Source organism: Gossypium arboreum, chromosome 5 (genome assembly GCF_025698485.1).
Source record: "Gossypium arboreum isolate Shixiya-1 chromosome 5, ASM2569848v2, whole genome shotgun sequence".
Classification (NCBI taxonomy): Eukaryota; Viridiplantae; Streptophyta; class Magnoliopsida; order Malvales; family Malvaceae; genus Gossypium; species Gossypium arboreum.
The window spans coordinates 15893914-15908661 of record NC_069074.1 but is presented as its reverse complement, the minus strand read 5'-3'; the positions used below and the strand labels follow the sequence as shown (position 1 = coordinate 15908661).

Here is a 14748-nt window from a genome sequence, read left to right as displayed (position 1 = left end):
TGGGTTCCATCTGTACGTCCATCTTCTGCCATCTTGATTTAAACCCAAAAACTTAACGTTGAGTAATTTAGTATACAGCCGCGTGTTATTTTATACGTATTACAATAATTTAGCATACAAATAATTATCAACCTTGATATTTTTGAATTTAAGATGGAGATTCAACCTGTTAACGTGGCAATAGTTGAAGAGTGATTTTTTTTTATTTTTTATTCACACGTGATAAGTTTGAAGTATAGACTGATTTGGTGGTGCGATTTGGACTTCAAAAGTGGAGTTGACAAGTCTACCGTATGTCCATGAATTTCACCATAACATGGTGGGAATAGCTATCAAGGACAACACTTAAAACATTGATGCCACGTTAAAGTCACTAACAGTTGATCATTAGGCTTAGAAAATACCATATAGGAGGCATCTGGTAATGGCAGGCTAAACAGGGACAAAGCAGACAAAAGTTGATCGGCACAACTTATCACATATAGACCTCGATATTCCTTTATCTCTTCGTAGACTTTTTGCCACTCAAAGAGGTTCGAAAGAAAATTGAGATCTTTCTATGACAAGTAGAACTTGCGTGTTACGCAATGCAACAGAATGTGGATTGTGGAGTCCAGGTTTTTACTTGTACCATACCATTTCTAAACTAGTAATCTTCAAAAATGTGATACAGCAAGCAAGCTGCTACGAACTGGCCCTTAAGTGTTTTCCGGGTAAAATAGAGTTTGAAAGGCTATTAATTTTTTTTTTGGTGGGTAGGGATAAAATAAATTTTAGAGAAATTAATAAAGTTTCAATGTGTGTATTAATGCATTATCTTTAAGGTTCTATTAAGTGTTTTTTGCGCAAAATAAAGGTTGAAAGGCTACTAATTTTTTTTGGTGGCTAGGGATAAAATAAATTTAATAGAAATTAACAAATGTTTCAAGGTGTGTCTTAATGCACTATCTTTAAGGTTCTATTCGTCTCTATCTATACCTGGTGTGACAATGAGTTTCAAGTAAATCAATATCGAAGATACAATGGATCTCAGTGATTATTTGCATTTTGCACTAATAAAAATAGTCTACTAAGCATTAAGCAGAGCATAAGAAAATCAATTTCTATAAAGAATTTTTACAGTAATTTTTTATAGAACAATCTAAGAATAATAGAAGATGGAGGAAGAATAGAAAGAACTTTTGAGATTTTTTTTGGAATATTTTCCAACTAAAATTCCACTACTATTTATAGGAATACTCATGTCTCTTCGTAGAGATATAACTTTCAGTGGGTATCTTTTTTGAATAATCACATCTTTAAAAGAGACATAATTATTCAACTAAAATATCTCTTAAATAGATATTACAATTAACTAGTTATAATTCTTTGTCAAAAAATCAGGTGATATAACTCTTCGTATTTAAGAGATGTAACTTATTATTATGAATAGTCATAACTCTTGATCAATAACCAAAATATATAACTTTTGTTTAATTACACTATTTCGTTTATAGTTATTAGAACACTATACATACTTGAAAATATTCCCAGAATCTCCCCCCATTTTCAAAGTATTTTAAAATTTTTTTAATCTTGGAGATCAATTTGCATAAATGAAAGTATTTTACGATTGAACTTTCACTTAGTGAAAACATGTTAAAGTTAATCGAAATTGCATGCTAGACTAAGGTTTGAGCCAACTATTCCATTTGATTAACTGAACACGTCACGCAAGGATTTCAACATTGGTCAATGTATAGTATCTAGGGGCACTATTAAGGTCATGTGTCTGTGTCCTCTTTTCATGAGTGCTGTTAAAGCTAAGCCCTTGAGCTTCTAGAAGCAGTCACACTTCACACTATCACAACAGATAAAAATATGTGAAATTGGGTCCATTAAGAGTATGTTACCCATCCTTCCCTTATCATTACCAGTACCTAGCACTTTAAACTTAGGATGGATTTATTTATAGTGCTAGCAGTCACATACTAATGATGTACTGCCTCATTGAACTCGAGACTTGACATTATACCAAACGTTGAGTTGATGTAACGACCCCTAACCCCATACCATCGCTGGAACAGGGTTATGAGACATTACCAATCAGTACAGTACAATACAGACATTAATTAAATATAAACGTTCAGACTCATCATAATTTTAAGATGACGTCCCTTTAATGGGCCTTCGCGTCCAATATGAACAGTAAAATCAATTCGGGACTAAATGCGAATTACTACAAATTTTTCTTTCAAATTTCAAATTCATACTATATACCATTGCCAATCATAATTTACTTATTTTATCAATACGTTCACAACCTAAATGACTCTCATAAGACATCCTAGGTACATGCCATTACCAATACTCAACATTCTTTACCTCATCGAGTTCGGGATCGGCCTGGGATGCTGATTCAATGATCTAGCCTTAACTTAACCTGTGCACGGAAACAAACCGTACGCTGAGTATACACTCAGTGGTATTTCTATAATCTGAACACTTAAACAATTATAAAACATATTAATTTATATATATTGAACTATTCAAACTCAATGAGTATTCAAACATTCACTTTCCAACCAATGTTTTGGTCTACTTTAAATTCAAAATCATTTATTATTTTTCAATAGCAATTAATCAATCAGTAATATTCATTAACGATCAGTCAATTAGAACAATTATTTATTTAGTAATAGTCAGTTATTCAGTATCAATTAATTGATCGGTTATCCAGTAACAGTCAATTATTCAGTAAAAATCAAATATACAGTAACAATTAAATTATTCAGTAACAGTTGATCTTTCCAGTTCCTTTATTTACCCTATTAACATGACTCGGACCTGAGCAGATACACGGATCCAACCAACACACCAAGACGACACATAGTGCCTCATCGGCGAAGCGAAGCGATTCTGAGAGCGATACGGTACACGAGTACCTCATCGGAACAAATCCGAACAAGATAAAGAATCTAATATGATAACAATATCTGACACACAAAGTGCCAAATCGGTAACAGTAACGATAACGGTAATAGTAGTCGGTACATAAGTGCCTGATCAGTAAGCCGGCAAAACCCGTACTCTTCCATATCCTATGGCATGCTAACTATATCCGACTAGCCCGACTAGTTAATAGGGTATTTAATTCACTTTCCAGTTTTCAATTAATTCATATTTTAATTAATTAACTATATTTTTTTCAATTCAATATAATTCCATTCACTTTTCACTAATAAATATTCAATTTGACAATAATCACAATTTTCTATCAATTTCATCACACTCCCAACTACATATATTTTCCAATATAACAATTATTTATTATTCAATTTCCACATCAATATTCATTTCAATTCAAACATTCACATATATTCATAAATTAATTCAATATAATCAATATTCAATCCAATTCAAATAATCATCTTAAAACACCTACTACATATATATATATATATATTAAATAATAAATCCAACAATTTAAGTATTAAGTTCAGATTATAGAAATACAAACTGTATTTTCTTGAGCTAACTCCGTTGTCTTTGCCATTTTTCCTTGCTTAGTCGAGATTTCCCGAGACAACATTAGTTACGGAATTAAAACAATTCATATTCATTAATTCACTACTAATTTATATCTAATTAATACAATTTCTATTCAATTTCTACTTTAATCTCAATTTAATCTTAACTAAATTCACTTACTTTTTCTATCTTAATTCATATTTCATTTCTATTCAAATTTTGTTCAAACTCATACTTAACTATTGATTTTCCAACATATTTTCCTAATTTCGAAATTTCATCAATTTAGTCCCTACAACATAAAATTTATGAATTACTTTACAATTCAATCCTTATTTCATTTCTAACTTGAATTTCTATCAATTTAACCCTTATTTCATCATTTTACTCAACATGAACATTATTTAGAAATGTAATAACTTTCAAAATATCAACTTAATTTCATCAAAACTTTGTTCTAAAGCTTCTAAAACATCAAAATTAAGTAAAAAGGACTAAATTGACATACCTATTTAAACCTCAAGCTTCAAACCAATTTTCCCTTTCTTCTTTCTTTTCTCCTTTCTTTCTTTCTTTCTTTCTTTCCCTGCTTTTCGTTTTACCTATTCTGTTTCTATTTCTATTCTTTTCTTTCTTTATTTCATTAAACCATTATATATATATATATATATATATATATATATATATAATAACTTAATAATTATCCATTATAAAAATCTATTTAATAACAAATATTCTTTTAACATTTGTATCCATTATAATATCACACTTGTCTTTCACTAATCTATTTATTATATAATAATTATTTAATAATATACTTATATAATAAGTAAATATACATGTATTTTACAAATATATGTATATTAGTATCACACATGTCACTATACATACCATACATTTGTCAACTTTTTATTTATTTATCATATAATATTAATTTAATAATAATAAATATATTAATATTTACTTAAATAATAAGCAGATACATATATGTATTACAAATGTGTGTATTATATTTATTCTACTTGTATTTTATTTTTGCCATACACTTGGCACTCTTTTTGGTTTATTTACTTATTTAGTCCTTTTAATTTTCTTTATTCTATAATTAAACTTTCACACTTCATTCAATTTAATCCTTTTATCCTATTATTCTTAATTAAATTAAATTCACTTAATTAAACTCTAATCAACCACTCATTTTACTTCGTAAATATTTTTAAACAAATATTTACGAATCCACTTTTCAGAAATAAAGACCTGAAAATACACTTTTTCGACATCGGTAAAATTCAGGTCATTACAGCTGAGTTTCCATCATGGGTGACTCTAATTAATGGGCTTGAGTCTCGTCCCTTTTGAGGTCTTGTTGACTACATCTCTAGCAAGACTTTTTGTCAAAAAATTTGCCAAGTTTTCACTTGACCTCACATAATTAATAACGAGCACTCCATCAGAAACTAATTGTTGGACATAACTATGTTTTAATCCAATATGTCTAGATTTTTCATTATAAACTTAGCTACATGCCTTTGCTAGAGTATCCTCACTATCACAACAGATAGAAATATGTGAAATTGGTTTAGGCTATAAAGGTTCATCATAAAGCAAATTTCTTAACCATTCTACTTCTTTAGATGTAGCAACTAATGCAATAAATTTAACTGCCATAGTGAAATTATTAATACATGTTTGTTTCTTAGAACCCCAAGAAATGACACCTCTACCAAGAATAAATATCTATCCACCAGTAAAAGCATGATCTTCCAAACTTGTAATCCAACTAGCATCCGAATATCCTTCTAAAATTAAAGGATGTCCTCTATTAGGGATGTAAATGAACAGAACGTTTGATGAACTGTTTATGAACTACTCGTACAACGTTCTTTTTTTTTGTTTTATTAAGCTAAATAAACGAGTATGAATAAAATTTTTATGTTCATTTAATAAAGGAACGAACACGAACAAATGTGTGTTCGGTTTATGTTCACGAACAAGCTCGTTTATTGACTCGTTTATTTAGTGGTGATATTTTCTTATAAAAATATAGAGCTGTAAATAAATAGAGCGTTCGATGAACATGTTCGTATATATGTATGTATGTATGTATTTATTATTTGTTTATTATTTATTAACATTGTTCGTGAACATGTTCAATTATATATTCGCGAACATGTTTGATTAAGTTAAGTGAACATGTTCGTGAACATTAAACAAAAAAAATGAACAAAAATTTGAAATTCTTAACGAACACAAGCTGAACACGAACAAGCTTAAAAATAAACAAACGAACATGAACAAAAGTTTGTTCGTTCAAGTTCGGTTCATTTACAGCCCTATCCTTTATGGCACAACCCATCGTTAATAGTTTTCTTTAAGTACTTAAGTACTCTATTCAAAGCTTGCTAGTGTAAAGTACTTGGGTTACTTGAGTATCTACTCATTTTCCCAACAACATATACAATATCTAGTCTTGCCACAAGTCATTATGTACATAAGACAACCAATTAGACTTGCATATTTCAATTGACCAATTTTCTTACCAACATTAAATCCTTTTTTTTAGGATCTATGGGTGTAGATGTTGGTATACAATTGAAATGATCAATCTTTTTAAGCATATTTTCAATGTAATGTGATTGTGATAAAGCTATAGTGCTTTCCTTTCAGGTTATTTTAATCCCAAGAATAACATCTGCTACACCCATATCCTTTATAGCAAAGTTGCTTGACAAGAATTTCTTTGAGTTTTCTACTTGTTTCAATTTAGTGCCAAATACAAACATGTCATCTACATATAAGCAAATTATGACACCATTTCCTTTCAAATTTACTATATATGCACTTATTGAATTCATTTATTGCATAGCCATTAGCTAGAACAACATTGTCAAACTTTTGGTGCCATTGCTTTGGTGCTTGTTTAAGCCCATATAGAGATTTTCCATTATTGAATCCATTTCATTATTTATAGCTTCTTTCTAAAAAGTAGAGTCTTAAAATTTCATTGCCTTTTCAAATGTAATAAGATCAAATTTCGTATTATAACAATAATGTATCTTATTGCCTAAACTTTCATCTTTACATTCTACAATGAACATAATAAAATTTAGTCCAAAATCTTTGGTCTTTTTAATATTTTACTTCTTATTAATTCTTGAAAATATTGATCATTATTATCAACTTGTTCCAATGAAATCTCATTCTCACTTGAAGAATGAATCAAAGCATTCAATTTCTCTTTCACTAATTTTTTACGTTTAGGTGTTAGAAATTTGACAATAGCTCTACAACCCCAAACCGTCAAATAATTAAAATTTAGTTTCATTTTATTCCATTGTTCACAGGGGGTTATTTTAGTTTCCTTATTAAGAACTCTATTCAATATGTGACAAGCCGTCGTCGGAACAATTTCTCCCTAAAATTCTTGTCTATGACCTGAAAATAATAACATTGAATTTACCATTTTAGTCAAGGCTTTATTTGTTTTTTCTTTGCACTACTCCATTTTTTTGTGGCGTGTAAGGAGTTGAAACTTGATGGATAATCCCATTGAATTCAAAATAACTAGGGTTATAGTATTCTCTACCTTTATTTTATCTTAAGTACTAGATAAATGATTCACACTGAAGTTCAACCTTAGATTTATAAACTTTAAATTTATCTAGCGTTTTATTTGTTGAATGCAATAAATATACATACCAATATCTAGAACAATCATCAATAAAATTATAAAAGTAATAAAATATTTTTCCACGTAATGTAGGAGTATTATACATGTCACATAAATTACTATGTATCAAATCAAATATTTTTGTTTTCTTTTTAACATTAGGAAAGGGTTTCTAGTAATTTTAGTCAACATACATGTATTGAATTTTTAATATTATTAATAAAAAGAAATTAAATCTAACTTATGCAGGTCATTCAATTTTCTATAATTCAAATTATCTAATCTATCTTGTCATAAACAATAATATTCAACCATATAAGCACAAACAACATCTTTATTCTTAAGAATAATATTGAGTTTGAACATACCTTCATACATATACCATTTTCCTACCAAAAATCCTCCATTAGACAAAAAAAAACTTATTCTAACTTATTTGACATACTTCCAAACACTAAATTCTTCCTAACTTCTAGTATATAATATACATTATTCAAGGTTAAAACATTTTCAGAAGTGATTTGTAGTTCGATGCGGCGGAAGAACTTTCCATGTACAAGTTATTGCCATATTCACATTGTTATTGTGTGAAATTTGCGAACATGTTTTTATCTTTGTATACATGTTTGGTTGCTCCAATATCAATCCACCATGCATTATCATCTTGTGCCAAATTAATTTTAAAGTTTTATTCGCCCTACGTATACTCGTTGTGCAAGTGAGTTTCAAGCAAATTAAATTCGAGCATACAATGAAACTCAATGACTATTTATGTTTTGCATTGATAAAAATAGTTTGCTAAGCACTGAGCAGAGTATAACAAGAAAATTAATTTCTATAAAGAATTTCTGCAGTAAATTTTTTCAAAACAATCTAAGAATAGTAGAACATTGAGGAAGAATAGAATGAACTTTTGAGAATTTTTGGTATATTTTACAAATGAAATTCCACTCCTATTTATAGGAATTTTCATGCCTCTTTATAGAGATATAACTTTCAATAGATATCTTTTTAATAATCACATATTTAAAAGAGATTTAATTATTCAACTAATATCTCTTAAATAAACATAACTATTCAAATAATATTGTTTGAATAATTATATTTTTGTCAAAAATTAAATACTATAACTCTTCGTATTTAAGAAATTTAACTTATTATAATGAACTCGTAACCAAAATATATAACTTTTAATTAATTAAATTATTTCATTTATAATTATTGAAATATTATAAATATATAAAAATGTAGTAATAGTTCTGCAAGCTTGGGGCTTATAAATGTTGACCTCTGTCACAACTCGCTCATTCCTTAATGCTATATGTTTTGTTACTTTCAACTTCTAATTATGCTAGATTTATTTTAATTACTCTTTATTGCAAGATTCCTGTTTTTTTGGATGAATGAAACTTTAGCTCATAAAAGAAAATATAGAACAGTATGTCGTCATCAATCAAATATACACACATAGTAACCCCCCCCCCCCCCGGGGAATTAGTTCAAGTGACGTAAACCAATCCAAATGCCAAACACCAAGCTTGCACGCTTCGAGGCGTAATCAGATACTTCACTAACGCTTCGAAAGGGGGTCCTTATTTGATTTTTCTTTTTTCAAATTTGTGTAACCCTTTGACAGGTCTTGCAAGCTACGCATTCTGACATAATTATCTTTAACTTCACTTTTCGGCTGTATTAAAAATAGAGAAAGGGAAAAGAAGCATGGTTAAAGCTACAACCTGTGACATTGCCTCCTTATTTTGGCATCAAGAGGATCAAGCAATCTACATTGAACCCCCCCAAAGCATCCGCCTAACGTCGAGTTTGTTATTGTTCTTATTTGTCTGTGATTTCTTCATGTGGAAAACAAGCTGTCAGCTTATGACTCACCAATAACCACTACAAATAGCGAAAATGACATGCGAAACTGTGATATAAAATCGGCAAACTTTACACTTCACTTAAGCTTTAAATTAACATCCTTTACAGTCTTCTTGTTTTCAAATTATTTGCTTGTAGATTGAGAGAGCTATAGCTTGCAGTTAGAGAGAGAGAGAGAGAGAGAGAGAGAGAGCAATGGGGAAGCTGTCAGGGCTAAGACACCTCTTCATGACACTCTTCCTCCACAACTTTGCCTCCTTCATGGTGATTCCGGCCATCACGGACGTTACAATGGCCGCGCTTTGCCCCGGAAGAGATGAATGCTCTCTCGCCATTTACGTCTCCGGATTCCAACAAGCGGTAATAATATACTAGTGCCACTTTTTTTAAGGTTTTCTCTTGCATGTATATATATATATATATATGTTCATTGTCATCCAAAACCAAACATATTTAAGATGCAGTTCCTTCCCATCTCCAGTTTATCAGAAACACACACACACAAGGGCGTCCTTAAATTAGACATAGTTGAAGGTTTTGGTTAATCTTAAATGGAAAAAAATATAGTTGTGAAATACAATTTCTAACAAACTGTGATGTTAACTATTAGGAATCAGAAATGGTACTCTGTTTTGTCTTACTAACTTAACGAAACTTCCCTTCTATATCAACTTTCAAAAGAGATGCTTTCCAATTCTGTCTCCTCCCCATTGAACACACGTGGACCAATCTCAAAACCTCCATGCACCTTCTACATAATTTCCACTATTTCCCTTTCGTAGTCTCTTTTACTTTTATAGTTCAACATTCGTGATTTTTACAGGGTTCAATGAAGGAAATATTGTTAAAGATAGAGTCTAATGAATCAACAGTTGCTTAGTGTGTAAACTTGGTATTTCCTTCTTGTACTGAATGTTAACGAATGATAGGTACTACATTAACTTTTCTTTAACTTGATCAAAATTTTCTCTTTAATTCGTAATGTTTACTAAATATGAAAAAAAAAAAGAAGGGATAAAATTCATTAAATTCATTATTGAGTAACTCACAAGCAATGTGCCATTCTCATGGATCCTTTTAAGTGTCGCCTGAATAAAAAGAAACATGGATAAAGAGCTCGATCAAATCTCATTTAGCAATACTCTTCCTTGTCACCCTTTTTTTTTATTATTATTAAAGTAATTGCATCCATGTTTTTGTTGACATTTACGTTAATTTAGATAATAGTGTTTTATCATTTGCTGGGCATTTTTCATTGAATTGACTGATTAAACCTCTTTTGAGTGATGAAGTTTCTGCATTATAAATCAAATCAAATATGTTTGTTTTGTTTTGTTTTTTGTTTTTTTTACCATCTTCAAGGGTCAATGTTGTCTGTTTAATTTTATTTGTATCTTTCAAGGGTACAGTAGCAGATTTTGATTAAGGGCAAAAATTCCTTGTTTTGATGTTAATGAAAGGAAACTTCCCCTCGGTTTTTGGGAAAAAAACAATATTTTATGGCTATTTCCTTTCAGTTATGTGTGTGTGAGAGTGAACAAAGTAGAGTGAGACAGAGAGGACCCACGCTCACATTAATGTCACATGTGTTGCCCTCTTTTCCCTTCTTTCTTGGAATTGGAACTTCTGTCTTTTATAAACATGAAATGGCCAATTGGCATTCCCTTTTATCTTTCTTTACTCGGGGTTACTACTGACGATACTATTAACTAACAAAAGCAGCCATTAACATAAAGGGCCACACGATTTATGCAGATCATTGGGCTTGGATCCTTTGTGATGATGCCTTTGGTTGGTAATCTCTCTGATAAGTATGGAAAATTGCAGTGCAAAACTCTGTATATGTATATTTCATTTTCTGAGTTGAAAATGACAGAAACTATGTAGCATTTAGTCGTAAGTCCTGAGGACTTAAACTAGAAGGGAAAGCTTCAACCTACGTACCAACATCTATTAACCAAAATAGGAACCAGGGAGGAGTGGCAATAAAGAATTAGCAAAACCTAACCTGGATAATATTGCAAGTTGACTATGATGTTGCAAAATTGTTTGCCACTGTTGAAGACCGAAAAACATGGAAATGACGCACTCCTCTTTTGGCAGCAATACTGGCTTACAGCAGAACCAGGAGCTTCTTTTATGCCTACTATATCCTCAAGATTCTCACTGCCATGTTTTGCGAAGGAAGTGTCCATTGTCTCTCTCTTGCTTATGTGGTAAACATCTGTTTCGTTTCTCTTCATTAAATTGGCCTTTCGGCCCTTTCCTAAATTGCCATTAAGCTCAATGAGCGACTGCCTCTGTACTGCGGGCTAGTTTTATTTATCCTAACGGTCTTTACCCAAATTCTCTCCATGATTTTTCTGCCGTTAATGTTTTACAGTGTCTGAAACTTGAGATGTTTTTCAGGCAGACAATGTTCCGGAAGGGCGACGAGCTTCAGCTTTTGGGATTCTGTCTGGTATTGGGTCTTGTGCATTTGTCTGCGGAACTCTGTCTACTCGCTTTCTCTCGACTGCCTCCACTTTCCAGGTTTCGACAGCAATGGCGATGCTTTCAGCGGTTTACATGAGGGTTTTCCTCCCGGATTCGATCATAAATGATAACCTTTCAACCCCGATTATCTCCGAAGGAAAATCTGATGATGTTGCTAATCAAAACGAGGAGCCGGGCAAGAAAATGCAGGTGTTCAAAACCATGCCTTCCATGGAGGATATGCTTGCCTTGTTGAAGAGCAGGTGTCTGAAGTTATCCTTTGTTTGATAAAAAGAGTTTTAGTTGGCATTAAAGCTTTTACTTCAATGCTTTTATTGTTTGATTCTTCTTTGAACGACAGTACCTAATATTCTTAATTGAACGGCAATGGTGTAACAGCTTGACATTTTCACAAGCGGCAATTGTTTCATTTTTCAGTAATCTTGCGGATGTTGGCCTCCATGCTTCATTACTGGTACGTTTTTCGGCAATTTCCTGATTTGATTTCAACTTTTATAATCTTAAATTGTGCTACCAATAGATGAACCAGATGAACCTTTGCAGTACTATTTAAAGGCCAGGTTTCACTTCAACAAAGATCAGTTTGCTGATTTAATGGTTATAACTGGAGTTGCAGGGACCATATCCCAGGCATGACACTTCCTTTTAGTCATTCGGTTCTTCTTTTATTTGCAATTTCTCTGTTGATCTGAAAATGAAAACAATCTTGCAGCTGCTTCTCATGCCCATACTAGCTCCTGCCCTCGGAGAGGAGAGATTGTTGTCCGTAGGCCTATTTTTTAGCTCTGCACATGTAAGCTACATTTTCCATTAATATTCTGTATATTTAAACTGTTGTAATTGTAATGTTTCCTAATTCTTTATTTAATAATTTATGGGTTTGAATGCAGATGATCTTCTATAGCATTGCATGGTCCTTCTGGGTAAATATTGAACTTAACCAACACTCAAAATTCTAGTTTCCTTGAACTTTTAATACGGTTAACTGTCGTTTTGCTTCAAATAAAATGGCAGGTACCTTATGCAGCGGCCATGTTTTCCTTATTCTATGTTTTTTCACAACCATGTGTAAGCTTTTACTTATTGTTTACAAAATCTTACATACTTGCAGCATACCAATGTTTGTTTTACAATGCAGATAAGGAGCATCGTGTCTAAACAAATTGGGCCCTGTGAGCAGGTATTATTTGGTAGATAAAGCTTTGTATGCGTTTGTTAAAACAGGCTAATGCCTACTTCTTTTATTCAGGGGAAGGCTCAAGGGATTATTTCAGGCATAGGTTCCTTTGCCAATGTTGCTTCCCCTTGGCTTTCTCTCCTCTAACAGGTTAACCAAAACTCGATCCTTATACTGATTCAGGATTTAAGACTAACTTAGTTTACTCATTCTTCCAGCTTTGTTCCTGTCCGAAAGAGCGCCATTTTATTTCCCCGGTTTCAGTATTATGTGCGTCGGGTTTGCCTCGGTAAGAACACAACATGTTATGGGAGGAATAATTCAGTCCCATGTCCTGTCACTTCGGAGTTGTAAAATGCAGCTGCGAAGGACATTTAATCTGCAACTACATGATAGGGGTAGAGTTACTAATTGAATTTTTGTTGTTGTTATTATTTTGTATAAAGCAGATGATAGCTTTTGTCCAGAGTCTCATGATAAGGGCCATCCCTCCAATTTCAAGTCAAAGAGTTGGCAACTGCAACTACATGGAAACAGCCTAAGCAAGGAATGTCTGTTCCAAACGCTGAACCCATTCCTCACTGGAAGTTGGAATGGTCCTCTGTCAAACCATCTGACTTGTGGTATGTATCATAGATATAGAGCTTAGAGGCTACTCGATGGGTGGTGCAGCTACCTCGTCCTGGGAGCACCACATTTATGATTTTTTCCTTTGTATGTTTTTTTGGGAGTGGCTTATTATGTTTTATTTATTTCATTAGAACTGGGAATATCCCTTCAACTATGTATCATTAGGAGTCAGTTAAAATTAAAAAGAAACTTTAGATGGCAAAGCAGAATTAAACTAAATCATCTGTTGGGTAACCAGAGCTAAGATGTTGAAGGGTAAAACTAAAATCCGGTTACAAGCAAATATGAGACAAATTTAAAGTACAAGATAGGAAGATACAAAAGCATCATAGTTGATTTTTCAAGATCACCTCATCCATCCCCAATACTCAAAACTCTGGTGCTCAAAAAGTAGAAGAGATGTGTGAGATGATACATACAAAGCACAAAGGGGTTGAAAAGATAAATGTATAACTCAGTTAACTGTGACTTTTCCAACCATACCTGCACCCTGGTGAGGAGAACAGTAGAAACTGTAGGTTCCTTTCTCAGTCAAGGTAACAGCGTAAGTCTCGTCTTTGGCATTGAGTAGCTCTTCTTCAGGCATGGAGATTTTGGATACGTCGACGCCGCTTGGGATTTCGTCCTCATCGAACACAACATTGTGTGGGAATCCGGCATTGTTCTTGAACACAATCTTCTCCCCTGGGCTTACGCTGAATTCTTTGGGAATGAAAGCCAGACCCCCATCGTCACTGCCGAGCAAGACTTCAATGGCCATGGCATTGCTGGCAAGGATTACGCTTGCAGCAGTTGCCGCAACAGCAACACCAACGTCTTTGAGGGAGGCCTTGATGCTGCCCCTTGGGACTGGAGAGGCTGCAACCTTGGCTGTGGCGCTAACTTTAGCTGCGGTTGCACCGGCTTTAAGGCCGGTGAAAGATGGGATAGCGACAGCGGCAGAGGTGATAGTGGCCATTGTGCAAGGCTTGCTGAATATATCCAGAGTTGCAATGAGAGTAACTCAAATGGAAAAACAATGAGAGGTTGGCTTTTAATAAGATGAGGTTCGATTTGTGTGGTTGGAATTAGAGGAGGAATAGGTGTTTATCAGGTTGCTAAGGTGAATGGATGGAGAAATGGGTCATCCACTTTAGGATTGATATGATTGGCTAGCCCAGATAACTATCCCACGACGTGGTATCTACCCTCAAATATGAGGTGGAGAAGAGATGGAGTGGATGAGAAAAGATTATGCCTTATTAATAAAGCCATGGTAGCTCAAAATCGGATTTACCACGGAATCAATTAAGTTATTAATTTATTAATTGGATTTGATTCAATAAATTATTAAAAATTTTAAAAATTGATTTAACTATTTAATTCAATTTATTCATATCGTCTCCTA

At 32.7% G+C, this 14748-nt stretch overlaps 1 protein-coding gene and 1 pseudogene across 2 annotated transcripts; one reads left to right on the top strand and one right to left on the bottom strand.

Moving 5' to 3' along the window:
* Window positions 1-8673: 8673 nt before the first annotated feature.
* LOC108489936 (uncharacterized) lies at window positions 8674-13580 on the top strand (annotated as a pseudogene).
* A 7-nt stretch (window positions 13581-13587) lies between these two features.
* LOC108489937 (plastocyanin) lies at window positions 13588-14534 on the bottom strand. 2 transcript variants are annotated; one of them, XM_053027871.1, is made up of 2 exons: window positions 13845-14534; window positions 13588-13737 (listed from the first exon to the last, which is right to left on the bottom strand). In XM_053027871.1, the coding sequence occupies exons 1-2, from the start codon at window positions 14317-14319 to the stop codon at window positions 13730-13732; spliced, it is 483 nt and encodes a 160-aa protein (XP_052883831.1). In that variant the 5' UTR covers window positions 14320-14534; the 3' UTR covers window positions 13588-13729. The 2 variants fall into 2 exon arrangements, with proteins under 2 accessions (XP_052883831.1, XP_017650187.1); XM_017794698.2 differs by having other exon boundaries at window positions 13588-14534.
* Window positions 14535-14748: the final 214 nt, after the last annotated feature.

What these genes read in the sequence shown, in the direction of transcription:
- LOC108489937 (XM_017794698.2), bottom strand. Translation starts at nt 14,319, where the DNA reads ATGGCCACTATCACCTCTGCCGCTGTCGCTATCCCATCTTTCACCGGC.